This window comes from Oreochromis niloticus, linkage group LG3, assembly GCF_001858045.2.
Source record: "Oreochromis niloticus isolate F11D_XX linkage group LG3, O_niloticus_UMD_NMBU, whole genome shotgun sequence".
Taxonomy (NCBI): domain Eukaryota; kingdom Metazoa; phylum Chordata; class Actinopteri; order Cichliformes; family Cichlidae; genus Oreochromis; species Oreochromis niloticus.
This window is the reverse complement of record NC_031967.2, coordinates 39,497,214-39,511,136: the sequence shown is the minus strand read 5'-3', so window position 1 is coordinate 39,511,136 and position 13,923 is coordinate 39,497,214. Positions and strand designations below refer to the sequence as shown.

Genomic DNA, 13,923 nt, shown 5'->3' with positions numbered 1-13,923 from the left:
CATAAATAAAGCTAAAATACAAAGGTTTGGACAGCGTTTTGCATGTTTCCCTACTGTAGGGGTCTCTGCAAGCATACAGGGCTCTGACAGGGTACAAGATGACAACTTTGGAATTCTACTAGAAACAGTCGATCATATTTGTTTGTCAAAGCTGAAATCAGGGCAAACTACGCTAAATTAGCGTTTTTAGCTAGCAGCTACAATAAGCATAAAGGTTACTGTACGGCTATCATTTGTTAACATGACGCTTGTTCTTATACATGTAATACATTTATTACCAACCTGAGAGTTTATCCGCTGGTCATTCGACATGACGAATGACTTCTGAAGTCTTAATTCAGCTCAAGACGCTATAGATTCCCGTCAGTAACGCTATCAGTCTGTAGTTCTATTAATCTGCGCTTGAACCGGAACCGGATGTAAGTCCCAAAAAACTGAATTTTGGAACTGAAATTGAATTGTAGAACTGAAACTGAATGGTGAGAAGTGAATCTGAAATTATTCGAGAGCTGAATTTTTAAAGGATAAAATGCAGTTTCAAAGCAAATCAATTCATTTTCAAACCATAAATTCAATTTCAAATTAAACTAATTCAAATTCAGTTTTCAAAAGCTTTCATTCAAGTTACAATTCAGATTCAATCCGAGTAATTCAAATTCAAATTTAACTTATTCAAATTCAGTTTCTGATGGCACAGATTTCTGCCCATACATTTTCTTCCTGCATTTCTGCAGGTCATTCTGAGGGTCCGAGTGACATTGTTTAACCAGGGATCTGTTTTAGGTCTAACGCACTTTGCTTTAGCAAAGTAGCAATGAACAAAGTGAGCAGATGATCAGCACTCAGATTAAAGGAGTAATTGTCCAAGGGAGGGCCACCAAAATTCTGATAAACAGCAGAGAAATGTCCAGCAGTAGAAGGGGTGATGATGTGGAATTCATGCACAGGTAAAAGAGGATTAACTGGTGGACATGGCAGCAATATTTGGATTATAATAACAGGCATGTGATCAGAGAAGTTGAGCTTGCAAATTTTAATATCACATATCTGCAGAGGTTTTTGGGGGGAGCAAAACATGAATGTTAAAATTCCCAAGGATTAGAAAGCTGTCAAATCTTACCAAGATCCCAGATAAAAAGACAGAAAATTCTTGAATGAAATCCTTGTTAAACTTGTAAAGACGATCAACAATTGCACACAGCACAGGCGAATCCAGATCCAACACAAACAACTGTACTTCAAAGCTGCCATAAATAACAGCGGTGAGCTGTTGGCATTTAAAACAGTTGCAAGACCTTCGCGGTGACCAGTTTCCCACGGGGAGTTTAAAAAACTGGGAGTGAGAGGGGACGAGTTCAGAGAAAGGGCTTAACTCACCAGGATTAAGCCAAGTTTCAGTGAAGAGAGAAAAATCCAAGTCGAGGTGAAGAAATCACGGAGGATTAAGATCTTCTTAGCTAGCGATCTGGTGTTCACCAGAGCCAAGCTAATCGAGATCGGACCGGGAACTTGGGATGATTGGCCGAATGTTCTGATACATTATTGAATCAAATAAATGTTGATTATTACTCACTAACAGATAAACATAAAGTTTTTAATGTGGAGTACGTATAAGTAGTTGGGCTATGATAATGCAATAGTTTGTTGAGCGAGTAGTTATGAATTTGTTATTTCATCATTGGTTTTATTTGAACGCTATTTGAATAATACTTAGACAGAGAGGGGAGGAGTGTGGCTCCATCGTTTTGAGGAAATAATCCCACAGAGAACAGACAGAGAGGGAGGACGGCCAGAAAACAAAGGTTGGTGTTGATTATTTTCATATTAAATTACATTAAAAAACAAAGTTTTTTTTCAGTTCCACTGTATTTTGCCAATTCTGCAGTTTTATAACTAACTGTGTCATAAAAAGTTGATTTATCATTTTGAAATCATAGGATTTGTTAGGACTTGTGCTCTATAAACACTATAGTTTCTTGACTATATCTGTTCAAGTTATTTTATATATTTAGAATATCATAGAGCTTTTGAGTCAATGCATGAAAAAAAACCCCTGAATAATGAAGATAGACAGTCTATAAATATTTAGAGCAGGGGTGGCAAACTCCAGGCCTCGAGAGCCAGTGTCCTGCAGGTTTTAGATGTGTCCGTGATCCATCGCAGCTGATTTAAATGGCTAAATTACCTCCTCAACATGTCCTGCAGTTCTCCAGAGGCCTGGTAATGAACTAATCATTTGATTCAGGTGTGTTGACCCAGGGTGAGATCTAAAACCTGCAGGACACCTGCAGGTTTTAGAGTTGGCCACCCTTGATTTAGAGGTACCTTAATCATATTGCGATATTAATACATTATCATCTTTTTGTGGTGGCTTCATATATCACATTTATTAATTAAAATTAACAAGTAACAAAGAAGGGCAGCAATAGAGGAAACACAGAGGTTATATGTGTTTAAGTTCCAAGTTAGAGTTTTTTCAGCAGCTTATTGTGAAAGAAAATGAAACATATGAAAATAATTCTTGAGGGATATTTTAATTTTAATGTAATTTAATACCTGCAGCTTTACATATTTCCTGCTACTAAGGAAAGACTTAATGCAAAAGTAAAATCACATTAGGGGTGAGACAGTGACAGATGGTGTAGTTAATGCCTCTGGTTTATTTGATATACAAAACTCTGCACATCATTTAAATTCTTTCCACTTGTTGTCCTAATGGACAAAATAAACAGCAGCGGGTGGATGAAGCCCAGTCTGGCACATAGTGCATATTTGTGCAGTGTGTGGTAGTCATAGAAGAAATGCAGGACATCAGTGACGTGAAGGTCTGCATTAGTGTAGAGTAATCATAGTGGTTGATTAGTCTGTGTATGTCTACTTTATGCATGTCTTTGTCAAAGTAAGTGTCACTGCTGAACTGTTTTTTCAAGTTTGCAATTGTTTCAGTTTTTTTTACCATATTTGAATTGATTGTTTTGAGGCAGGAGGTGGAGTGAGGCTGAAATATCTTTTGAACAAATAATTGCATGTAGACACGGTGTTCCTGTGAAGAGAAACACAGTTGAGAAACAAACAGAGTGAGAGTCAGTGGAAATTTCCCAGACAGTCAAGTGTGAGATATATCCAGCATACAGCAGCACTACTGTTCATTATTATTTCCACTGTGGTTTAACCTTTAATGATCTTTTGTCTCAGATGTTTCTCTCACATTTTGCATCACACATGTTCACACATTGACAAATGTTAAACAAAGTCTTGGTGGTAAAATGATAGTATCATGTACTGTATTGCATAATTTATCGAACATACCTTAAATTTAAAAATCTATTTTCCAGTATTACTGAAAAATAAAACAAATACATTTAAGGGAAGAAACAGCAGAAGTTTATTTTTTTTTTAAAATTATTTCAAACACATAATTTAATGTAATAACTTTAGAACATTTTAGCATTTCTATCTGATGTTTATGGATGCTTGTTTCCTCCACCACAGCTACAGACAGAAGTAAGTCAAGTTATCGCCAACTGTTTTATTATTATCTCAAATTTTTCGACTTAATGGCTGATTATAACAAAATTTCAAATTACTTCTGAGTAATTTTAATTTGGCCACATATTGCAGCTTTTGGGTTCCATAGCAACACAGTTACTGTATAAGACAACACAAAAAGGGGAAAAAAGTTGAATTTACTAACTATACAGAGACTAAACAGACAGATATAATTCCTGTTTATTCCAGTGATTTGGCTTTTTTTCCACTTCTTTTTATTCCTGCTGTCTTACTATTTATATTTTATGTCTCCACAGTTGGTGTGCAGCACACCCAATGTTGTTATACATGTATAGTAACAATAAAGAGCTTTTCTATTCTATTCTATTCTTTTTTTTCCCCAAGATGTCAGCAAACTCATTTTTCTCCGCTTTTGATCTGCACCTGTCCTCCATGAACACCTCCCTTCCATTATACATGTACTGTCTCATCTCTACACCGAGCTCCTACATCTTTTGTGCGCTGAGCATCATTATCATCTTCCTCGTCCTCCCCATCTGCATCCTCATCCTCCAACATGGTCTCCAAGAATGGAGGAAAAAAGGCTCCACCTTCATGGAAGTACTGAGTCACTCTGACTGCTTCACCTACAACATTGTCATCTTGGACCTGTTTGCTGTCTTTGGGTGTATCTTTGGCGATTGTAGTATGTTCATGAATAATTTAAACATGTTATTCTGGGCGTTCTTTCTTTACTCTGTCTGCTGGTTTGGACTGATTTTCTTTTACATGCTGACTTGTGTGGAGCACTACATGGCTGCTGTTCATCCCATCACTTATCGGAGCTTAAGGAAAGAAAGATGGGTCAGAATCAGGAATATCAGCATAGGCTGTGTTTGGCTGCTTTGCTTTGCAATAGCAAGTTTTATAAAGATAAATGATATCATTGTCTCCACTGTGAATTTTTGCCTCCTGACATTGTCTTTAATCGTCTCCTCCTTCTGCAGCCTTTCTGTTCTCCGTGTCTTAATTCATTCAGGCCCAAGAGAAGAGAGCAGGAACAGAGACAGGGTTGACCAATCAAAGAAGAGAGCATTTCACACCATTGTGACCATACTGGGAATACTGGCATTGAAGTTTGTTTGGGATCTGAATTGGTCTGTAGTGTATATTACAGGAGGACTTAATGGATGCATTTTAATGTCATGGGATGCCCTATTTAATCTTCCCAGCAACCTCTTGTTACCTCTGCTGTTTCTATACAGAAAGGGTAAATTTGTGTGTTGCAAGAACAACACGCAATGAGTATAAAGAAGAGCGCCTAGGATCATTTGCACTTGTCTCTTCCTGTAGTTCTTGCATTGAGCAGATGGCATCATCTGGAGATCTAGCGGCCCTGAGCAACCGATGCCTGAAAACTGTCTGCCCACTATTTGATTTTGAATTTTCTGGCTGTGTGTGCTCATTTTAGCGTTTTCATTTTTTTAAATTTCATTTGTTTTCCTGCCAGATTAAAACGTTCTAATAATTTCTACTTTTTCCGTCTGGTTTATAACTTTCATATGATCTGGCTTTCCACTGTATTCCTGTTGGACTGAATTTCCAAGGAATGCTGCTTTTCTTGTTGGATTATTATTATCAACACAGAACACAGATATAAGCATATCTTTAGCTCTGGATGTTCCCGTTCTCTACTCAATTTCACCTCTCAAAGAACAGCACATAATCAGCATTAGCTCAGAGTAGGTTATTTAGATATAATTCATGTCCTTTAATTATGAAGATTATTATTTTAACAAGGAGAGATCATTAGAAAGAAATAGACATCCTTTATTGATGTACAGAATTTAGACAGAGGTTTTTGGCACTTTGGCCTCTCATGGCCTGTTTTGGCGCAAACCAAAGCCCAGCTGTGAGTAGAGTAGGGAGTAGAGATGGACCTCCCGGAGTCTAGATGCTCTTGGTGGAGATGAAGATAGTGACTTGAATGGAGCCTGACTGACGAGGACAAGGTGGCGATGGGGAGGAGGTGGGTTGAACAAAGACATCTGCCAGGGTGAATGACAGATATGCAGTGAGATTGTAAAATATGCAACGTGAATGCTAAATGGCCTGAAGAAGGCCGGGAGAAAGATGATTGGACTAGACCAGTGATGTCACAAACAGCTTGACAGTGTGGGGAAGTGGAAGTGATGTGAAGTCTAGATGTAGCCTACAACACCTCGGAGCAGACAGATGTAAAACCATCGATCTTCCTTATTGAACTTACACATGAGCTTCATTTGATTTTTGCTTTGAGTTCTTTTGCTTTGCTCCTGCTAAATTGCTTTAATAAAATATCCTGCATAAAAAAATCTAAATTGTGGACTTTTTCAATCCTCTGTGAAACAGTAAAGGTAAAATTCTGAGAACTAGTTAACATCTCATATGTGAGTCGTACAGGTTACTCCAGCCTTCTAAAAGTAACAGACCCTTGTGGTTTGCTTTTCCAAACCCGTATATTAAGCCCAGTCATATTCTAAGAGCACTGATCTAGAGGGGAGCTGCCACAACTGATGGGCTTGCGAAGCTACTCAGGGCTGAGTTTATATCAAAGTAGGCAGGGTAGGCATCCAGAGAATAGAGGCAGTTAGAACTGGTCGAATCTCCTAATCCAGTGGATCCATCCTAGCTCTGCACTGCCTGCTGGGTAATATTCATCACAGACTAAACTTTTTAAACAGAGAGTCAGTCCAGACTTCCTTTATTGGGGAGCTGGTTCCACAGATCAACAATATCTACAATTGGTAAATCCTATATTTTATTTGAGGTGTGATGAGTTGTTCTGTTCTACATAATAACCCAAAGTGCTTTAAAGACATTTACAGTGCAGGAAAAAACAGATTTAAAAAACATGAAAAGCCGTCAGAGCTGTTTTGTTGTGATAAGATAATAATGAACAGGGGAAATAAACAAAATCACAGTCATTTAGTGGTCACTGAAATTCAAATTTAACACAGTGATAATGATTCATAAATCATGACACTCTGCTCTCCTCTACGTTAGCAGCCTGTATATGTTACAAGTATCCGTAATTCTAGCCCTGTATTTATTTGATCAGATCAAGACCTCAGCACTAACTCCAACCTCTCTGACATTTTTTTAACTGAAATATTTATTTTGATAATTGAAACCTGAGAAAACCTGTAGGGTAGTTACGATTGGTCTGTTCTTGAAGTGGGTGGGCCCAGGTCCCTTGGTGCCGCCTACAACGCCCCTGTAGACGTTACAAATATTTTTACACATTTGTAACAATGGAAGGTTTTTGAAAGAGACTATGATTTATGAAGCTGAACTTTGCAAGTTTACTCTTGTGGATGATATCATACCCATAAGTCACCCTTTTAGGACTAATTTAACTTAATAAAATCTGAATACACACACTCACAAAGAGAAACAAGAGCGTACAGCATGAGTGTCAAACACGGGCCAGAACCAGCCTGTCTAAGGGTCCAATCAGTGTGGTATACAGTGGACTGAAGTCTAATAAGAACTAAAGTGAAGAGATCTGTATGTGGAGAATGATGAATTCCAGTAAAAATAAAGCAGACACCTGTTTTTATACCTCATTCAGACATACTTTAAGATTAAAGGCTGCTGACTGCACTATAACTCTATAAAGTGATGTTTTCAGTGAAGTCTCATGAAAGTCTGTGTAAAGATCTGCTCATGTGATCACAGACACAGTGAGTATTGTGTTTCCTAGACCACAACTGATGACGTCCTTAAGCCTTCGTAGGGCCCAAAATGTATTTTTCTGGTTACTGTTTTGATTCGCATTTGTCACCATCGTGATATCAATTTCTGGTAATTGCTAGAGTGGGTGTGGTTTCACCTTACACACCTGGTTACTTCACAGGTGCCGTAAAAAAAAAAAGGGTAAGTAGGGCTCAGATATTTTCTTTGTTTTTCTGGTCACTCTTGCATGACTGGCTGATGAAAATTTAATGTTTTCTGACATTCATTTTTGCTGAAATACAATCAGCACCCCTTTAAAGGCAAGTGGACTCGGGACCTCATGTCACAGGAAAGAGCTCAACTTTGCTTCTCAGCAGCTTTCTTAAAGGAAGTTGTCGCTACAGCCTTCAACCTGACAGAGGACACCCAGAAAGAAGAGCTGCTGTCCTTTGCTAAAAAGAAGATCCTATGTCTGCTTCCCAGGAAGCACACATAGTTTGATGAAGGACTTCATGGTGTGGTGCCAACAGAGTGGGATCTGGTCAGCTGTTCACTTCGGGTTGTAAATAAATTGTGGGTGTATGAGGGGGGGAAGCCTCTGATGGTTTATTGTTCTGTGCCATAATGAATCCAGAGAGTAGAGACCAGTTCATAGATTGTATTTACAGGAATCAAGATTTTAAAAGAGCCAGAGCTCTATTAAAATATGGAATTGGAATGCTGTTCCAAGGCTTTTACTGTGAAATATTCAAAGGAAGTGTGAAATTTTCCATAGAAAAAAACATTTAGTTAAACTCAAATTTCAAACATCAGTGTTATAGTTTAATAGTTAAATAACTCCCACTATATGAGCGCAAACTGAAGTTCATCAGGTCTCCTAAAAGCTGAAAGAGAGCCTGAGAAATGAGGAGAGTCCACAGTATTTATGATTAATGAGCCAAGGACTGGTGTTCTAACCACTAAACACATCACCTGTGTGTCTTTTCCTCCATTCCAATCCCACTGTTAACGAATCTGCTAAACCACCAGAAAAATGTCCCTTTTGAACGTGAAGTTTCTGCAGCATAACTGACTTTATTTTCTAGGATTTATAAAAGTTTTCACGTTGTAATCTTTGCAGGTGAAGTGGAGCCAAAGAAAAAAAATGCTGGCAGGCTCTGATCTCTGAAATGAAAACCACCCTTGTTTATGAGTGAAGCGACAGCCTTTATTGAGACTCCGCCCCTCACATGACTCACGTGACGCAAACCAGGAAACAGGATGTTATTTTTCCTCAGTAAAGAGAGACGCACAGACGATCAAACTGCGTTCAGATCCAACTAGCAGCTTCCACAGAGTGAGTCCAGCTACAGGAGAGAAAACTGGAAAACTCCCACACTGCTGCTTAAAGCTGCTGACGCTCCACACACTGAATGTGAGTTTGAGAAAAACTCCTGTCTGCTGTTTTCAGCTTCACTCACAGACTCAATGGCTTCCAGATCAGAGGACGATCTCTGCTGTCCGGTGTGTCAGGAGGTCTTCAGAGATCCTGTTATTCTGTCATGTAGCCACAGCTTCTGTAAAGACTGTCTGAAGAGTTGGTGGAGTGAGAGAACAACACACGAGTGTCCAGTTTGTAAAAGATCCTCAGGGAATGAACCATTTGTAAACCTGGCTTTAAAGAACCTGTGTGAGTCGTTCTTACAGGAGAGAGATCAGACAGCTTCAGAGGCTCTCTGCAGTCTGCACTCTCACAAACTCAAACTCTTCTGTCTGGACCATCAGCAGCCAGTGTGTCTCATCTGCAGAGACTCAGAAAAACGCACAAACCACAGTTTCAGACCCATCGATGAAGCTGCACAACAACACAGGAAGGAACTTCAGGAAACTCTGGAGTCCTTAAAGAAGAAGTTGAAGGTTTGTGCAGAACTTCAAGTGAAGTTTGATCAAATAGCAAAACACATTAATGTCCAGGCCCGACGCACAGAGAGTCAGATTAAGAGGCAGTTTAAGAAGCTTCACCAGTTTCTAGCAGAGGAAGAGGAGGACAGGCTGGCTGCACTGAGGGAGGAAGAGGAGCAGAAGAGTGGGATGATGAAGGAGAAGATGGAGGCTCTGAGCAGAGAGATAGCTGCTCTTTCAGACACAGTCAGAGCCACAGAGGAGGAGCTGAGAGCTGAAGACGTCTCATTCCTGCACAACTACAAGGCTGCAGTGGAAAGAGTCCAGTGCTGCCCCCTGCTGGATGATCCACAGCTGCCCTCACGAGCTCTGATAAACCAGGCCAAACACCTGGGCAATCTGACCTTCAACATCTGGAACAACATGAAGGACATGGTCTCCTACACTCCTCTCATTCTGGACCCAAACACTGCTCATCCAGAACTCATCTTGTCTGAGGATCTGACCAGTGTGAGACGAGGAGATGAACAACAGCTTCCTGATAATCCAGAGAGGTTTGATCGGTTCTACTCTGTCCTGGGCTCTGAAGGCTTTGACTCAGGGACTCACAGCTGGGATGTTGAGGTTGGGTACAGTACATGGTGGAACCTGGGTGTGTTTGCAGAGTCTGAGGGATGTAAGGGAGATGAAATGTCTGAATTATGGAGATTAAGGTTCTATAAAGGTAAATATTTCACATATTCACCATCAGCTCCAGGCACTGCTTTCTCAGTACAGAAGAAGTTTCAGAGGATCAGAGTGAATCTGGACTGTAACAGAGGAAAGCTGTCGTTCTCTGATCCTGATACTAACACACACATACACACCTTCACAGACACTTTCACTGACAGGATGTTTCCATTCATTAATACTGTGGTTGGTAAATTGAAGGTTCTGCCTTTAAAGGTGTCAGTGTCAGTGTAAATTAATTCATTATAATTTCATTTCTAATGTTGTTACAAACCTGTTAAACTGCAGCTGTCCTCCTGCTGCCTTATTGTTCCAAAGCTCTTTATTACTCACACTGTTCTCACTCTTTCTTTGTTTCTGCTCTCCACTTTTTCACCTGGAAAATCATTTCACTGTTTCTTATTGAATGACCCCAAAGCTATCAAGTTTTTAATCTGTGATGATGTCAGACGTTAGAAAGCTATCTGACCAACCAGCAGCACACTGTTTATTTTATTGGCAGTTTTTTGAAAACGTAATGTGAGGAGCATCTAAAGGTAGCTATTTAGAGCACTTTTTATTAGAAATTTCGTATTAAAAGGGCTCCAAATGCTCATTTTGCTGATGACTTACATATGCAGCTATAGCCTCAGTTAATAAGTTTAATGAGGAGTTGGAGGTTGTAGAAAACTCGATAACAGAAATAAACTCGTCTTAAATGATACTAAAAACAAATATTATGATGCATGCTCAATTATCCAGGTGTTGAAATGATTATATATATAAATATATATGTATATATTTTTTTTTAAGTTTTGAAGCTACAGCTTTACTGTTGTCTGCTCTGGTCCAACTTCAGTAAGAGAGGTTTTAAAAAATTACAAGGAGGTCAGTATAAAGCAGCACATTGTGCACTGCAGTGAACTGATCTGTGAATCAGATGTGCAGTAGCATGGACTGTGTGGCTGATGGATATTACCCTCTGTTCATTTTAATCAGTGTTTGCAAATGAGATCACTGAGTTGATTATTTCAAATGCTGTTTTCTCACTTCAGTTAACATTATCATCAAATTAGATTTGTAGCAGAAAGGAGACTTCCATTGCCAAAAATGAGAACAAGTATTTCTTTGAAAACAGTAATTTACTGTAATAGTTATTTATGGTGGAACTGATTGTAAATCAGAGCACGAAAACAGTATTTCTAAAATCACAAGAGTTGTAAATAATTTGTGCTGTATATAAAAAGACAGCCAGTGGGAAGAGAGTGTGTGTGGGACAAAATTACATTTATAACCTTGATAATGGAAGTAAAGTATAAAAATGGAAATGAAATGTGTTGAAATTACACTGGAGAAGAAATAATGTTTATTACAATGATGCATTATGTTATATAAACTGTGTCCAATATAAACTTTGATTATTGTTTCTGTGTAATGTTCTAATGTAGCTTTATTTTAATGTTCTCATGTCATAATTTCAGTACTGTTATTGTTTTATATAGTGTTGGTTTGTCATAACATTTCAATAGACAACAGGATTTTTGAAAATCATTTGTTTGCGTTTATATTTTTGAAATACTATATTTGTGCATCCTTTAACATTTGTGAATACTGGATTACAATATATCAAAAAGCAATGCATTGTTAACATGATTAATTCTGTGTTTTAACTTTAGAATTATGTTTAAGATTCATTAAACTTTTTGAAAACAAACATTAACAATCATGATGAAAAGATCCTTGTTTCTAAAAAATCCAGCTGCTGTACTGAGAAAAACTAATTGGGCTAAACACACTTATCTGTAGTTTGTTTCCATTTAGGATGACAGGAACATCAGAACATAATAAACATGTCTAAAGAGCCAAGGATATGCTGCTGTCTTCTCAGCGTGACTGGAAAACAGAAAAATGAGACAGATTTTTAGAGACAGTAATCAACTGTGGCCACATGATGGCAGCAGCTGATCAGAGATCATTTATGGGACAGAGCAGCTCTGAAACCATCAGACTGCCTTGTTTGTTCTGTCCTTTGTGGATCTGATTCAACCTAACAAAGTGAAGAATGTCCAGACCAGCATAGACATGTGATGTGATTTAGTTTTGCACGTAATTTCTGGATGTGTATTAACAATATGTGACTGAGTGAAAAGGATGTCACCAGGCAACTGGGATTCAGATTAATTTGTGCTGGGCTCTACAGAAGTTATTGTTTTCAATTGCACATTTTTTTTTACACATATGTACATGTGTGTATAAATTAATATTAACTGTTCTATTATTGTGCTGTAAATTCATCAACTTGTCTCAATAGAGGCCATCTGTGCTTTCAAGGAGAGAATAAAACAGCACCTCCCATTGTGTCAGTTGTTCTCTGATTTTTGCTGCATTAAATGACTCCATCCTTATTCCAAGCAGGGCCATCCAAAGATACAAACCCTTCTGAAACAATATACATCTCAACAGTACAAGCACTTAGTGCCTGGAAGATGATTAATTGTATCAGTCAAGGCAGAAGTATGTACTGCCGACACAAACCCTGTTGACTTCACATGAACACAGCGGTCTATGAATTTGCAAGTAGACTTGCTTATTGCACCGTGGCAGGGTGTGGTTTGTGGCTCAGCTACAGGTGAATGAAGGAGCGGTGGGCTCAAGGTGTGGCGTCAGGGGAGGCTGACCCACACAGCTGTTCTCCATCACCTGGTCATGCCCTCCCTATTTCACCAGGATGCCGGGACCTGACGATAGAGCGATGTGTGCTGCGCAGAATGATTTGTCTTTTTTTTGTTGTTGTTGTTTTTTTAAAGCTCTCACTAACCTCCAAAACTGTGGTCGTCAGGTCTTTTATTGCTACATTCCCCTTTCCAGTGTCCCTCGTTCTTACAAGTGTGACAGATTTTAGCAGGATCAACCTTTTCATTCGTATCAGGAACATGACTCACAGCACTTTGAGAAAACACATGAGAGACCCCATGGAGGTCTATTAGGCCTGAACCTAAAATTCTCCCTCTCATGCCCTCCTCTGAATCTTACCAAGTGCTTGCTCCTTAGAATGCATCAAAACATATTCATCAGCCACAGCAGCAGCTGCAGAAGCCCGGCCTGTGATGCCTGACTTGTACAAGACATAACAAAGAAGAGAGAGTCACACATATAATTGTACCAAGTTCATTTATTAAGTATAGATTTAGGAAAAGGAGAACCAAAAAGTACTATGTGCTAAACTGTAACCAGCATGTGACTGCAATTAGAAAAAAACTACAAACCAACCAAAAACCAAAGCAGAAAGACACCAGCCTGCTGGGTGGAGCGCCTCTGGGCATGAAGCATAATTGCATGTAGTTAGCCAATGAGTGTATGTTGCCTTACTGAAAGATGAGCATTGTCCTCTTCTTTCTGTTATCTGACAGACAAACATGGATTTTATGCTTAAGGAAATGAAACAAACAACATCGAGCAGCAATGTTTTAAGTCTGTCCACATATGTTCAAATGCACATTTCTAGATGACTCACTGACTTCAACACTCTCAGTATTAGAAATGGATAAACAGTGGTTATACAGTGGACTTACATCTAATAAGAGATTAAAAAAAGAAATCTGTATCTGGAGATTAATGAAATCCAGTAAAATATGAAGCAATGCTCCATTTGCATTTAATGGTAGAGGACATACTTTAAGATTAAAGCAATGTTTTTACTTGTGACTATTGAAAGCCTGTGTGAAGATCCACTCAAATAGAAGTACAGATAATGATCGAATCTGTTCTTCAGGTTTTACTCCACTAAAAGCTGAAGTACTCATTTGAATTCCTTGTTGAAGTAAAAGTGAAAAAGATGAGAAAAAGAAGGAAATTTTTGAAAAGTTCTATTTTCTATTAGCTACACTGTAGGGTGTGACTTTGGCTAAAATATGTACAGTCAGGGTTAAAGTGGATTCAGCAGGTGGGGAAACCTAAAATCAGTTTTAATGGCTTGGTGTGGGAAAAAAAAACCCACAACTCAATAATTTCTATTGAGAGCTCCAATAAATTTTCTTAATGTACAGGCTGTGGTCAGCTGACAGGCTGCTCTTTGTGGGTTTATACACCTGAATTCAACCAGATGTCACCAGATGTTTCATGAGCTAT

General features: G+C 38.7%; 1 protein-coding gene across 1 annotated transcript; it reads left to right on the top strand.

The window, feature by feature from the left end:
• Window positions 1-8,456: 8,456 nt before the first annotated feature.
• LOC100700926 (nuclear factor 7, ovary-like) lies at window positions 8,457-12,153 on the top strand. Its single transcript, XM_019354690.2, has one exon. It carries the CDS (start codon window positions 8,674-8,676, stop codon window positions 10,048-10,050), a length of 1,377 nt encoding a protein of 458 aa, XP_019210235.1. The 5' UTR covers window positions 8,457-8,673; the 3' UTR covers window positions 10,051-12,153.
• The last annotated feature ends 1,770 nt before the right edge of the window (window positions 12,154-13,923 follow it).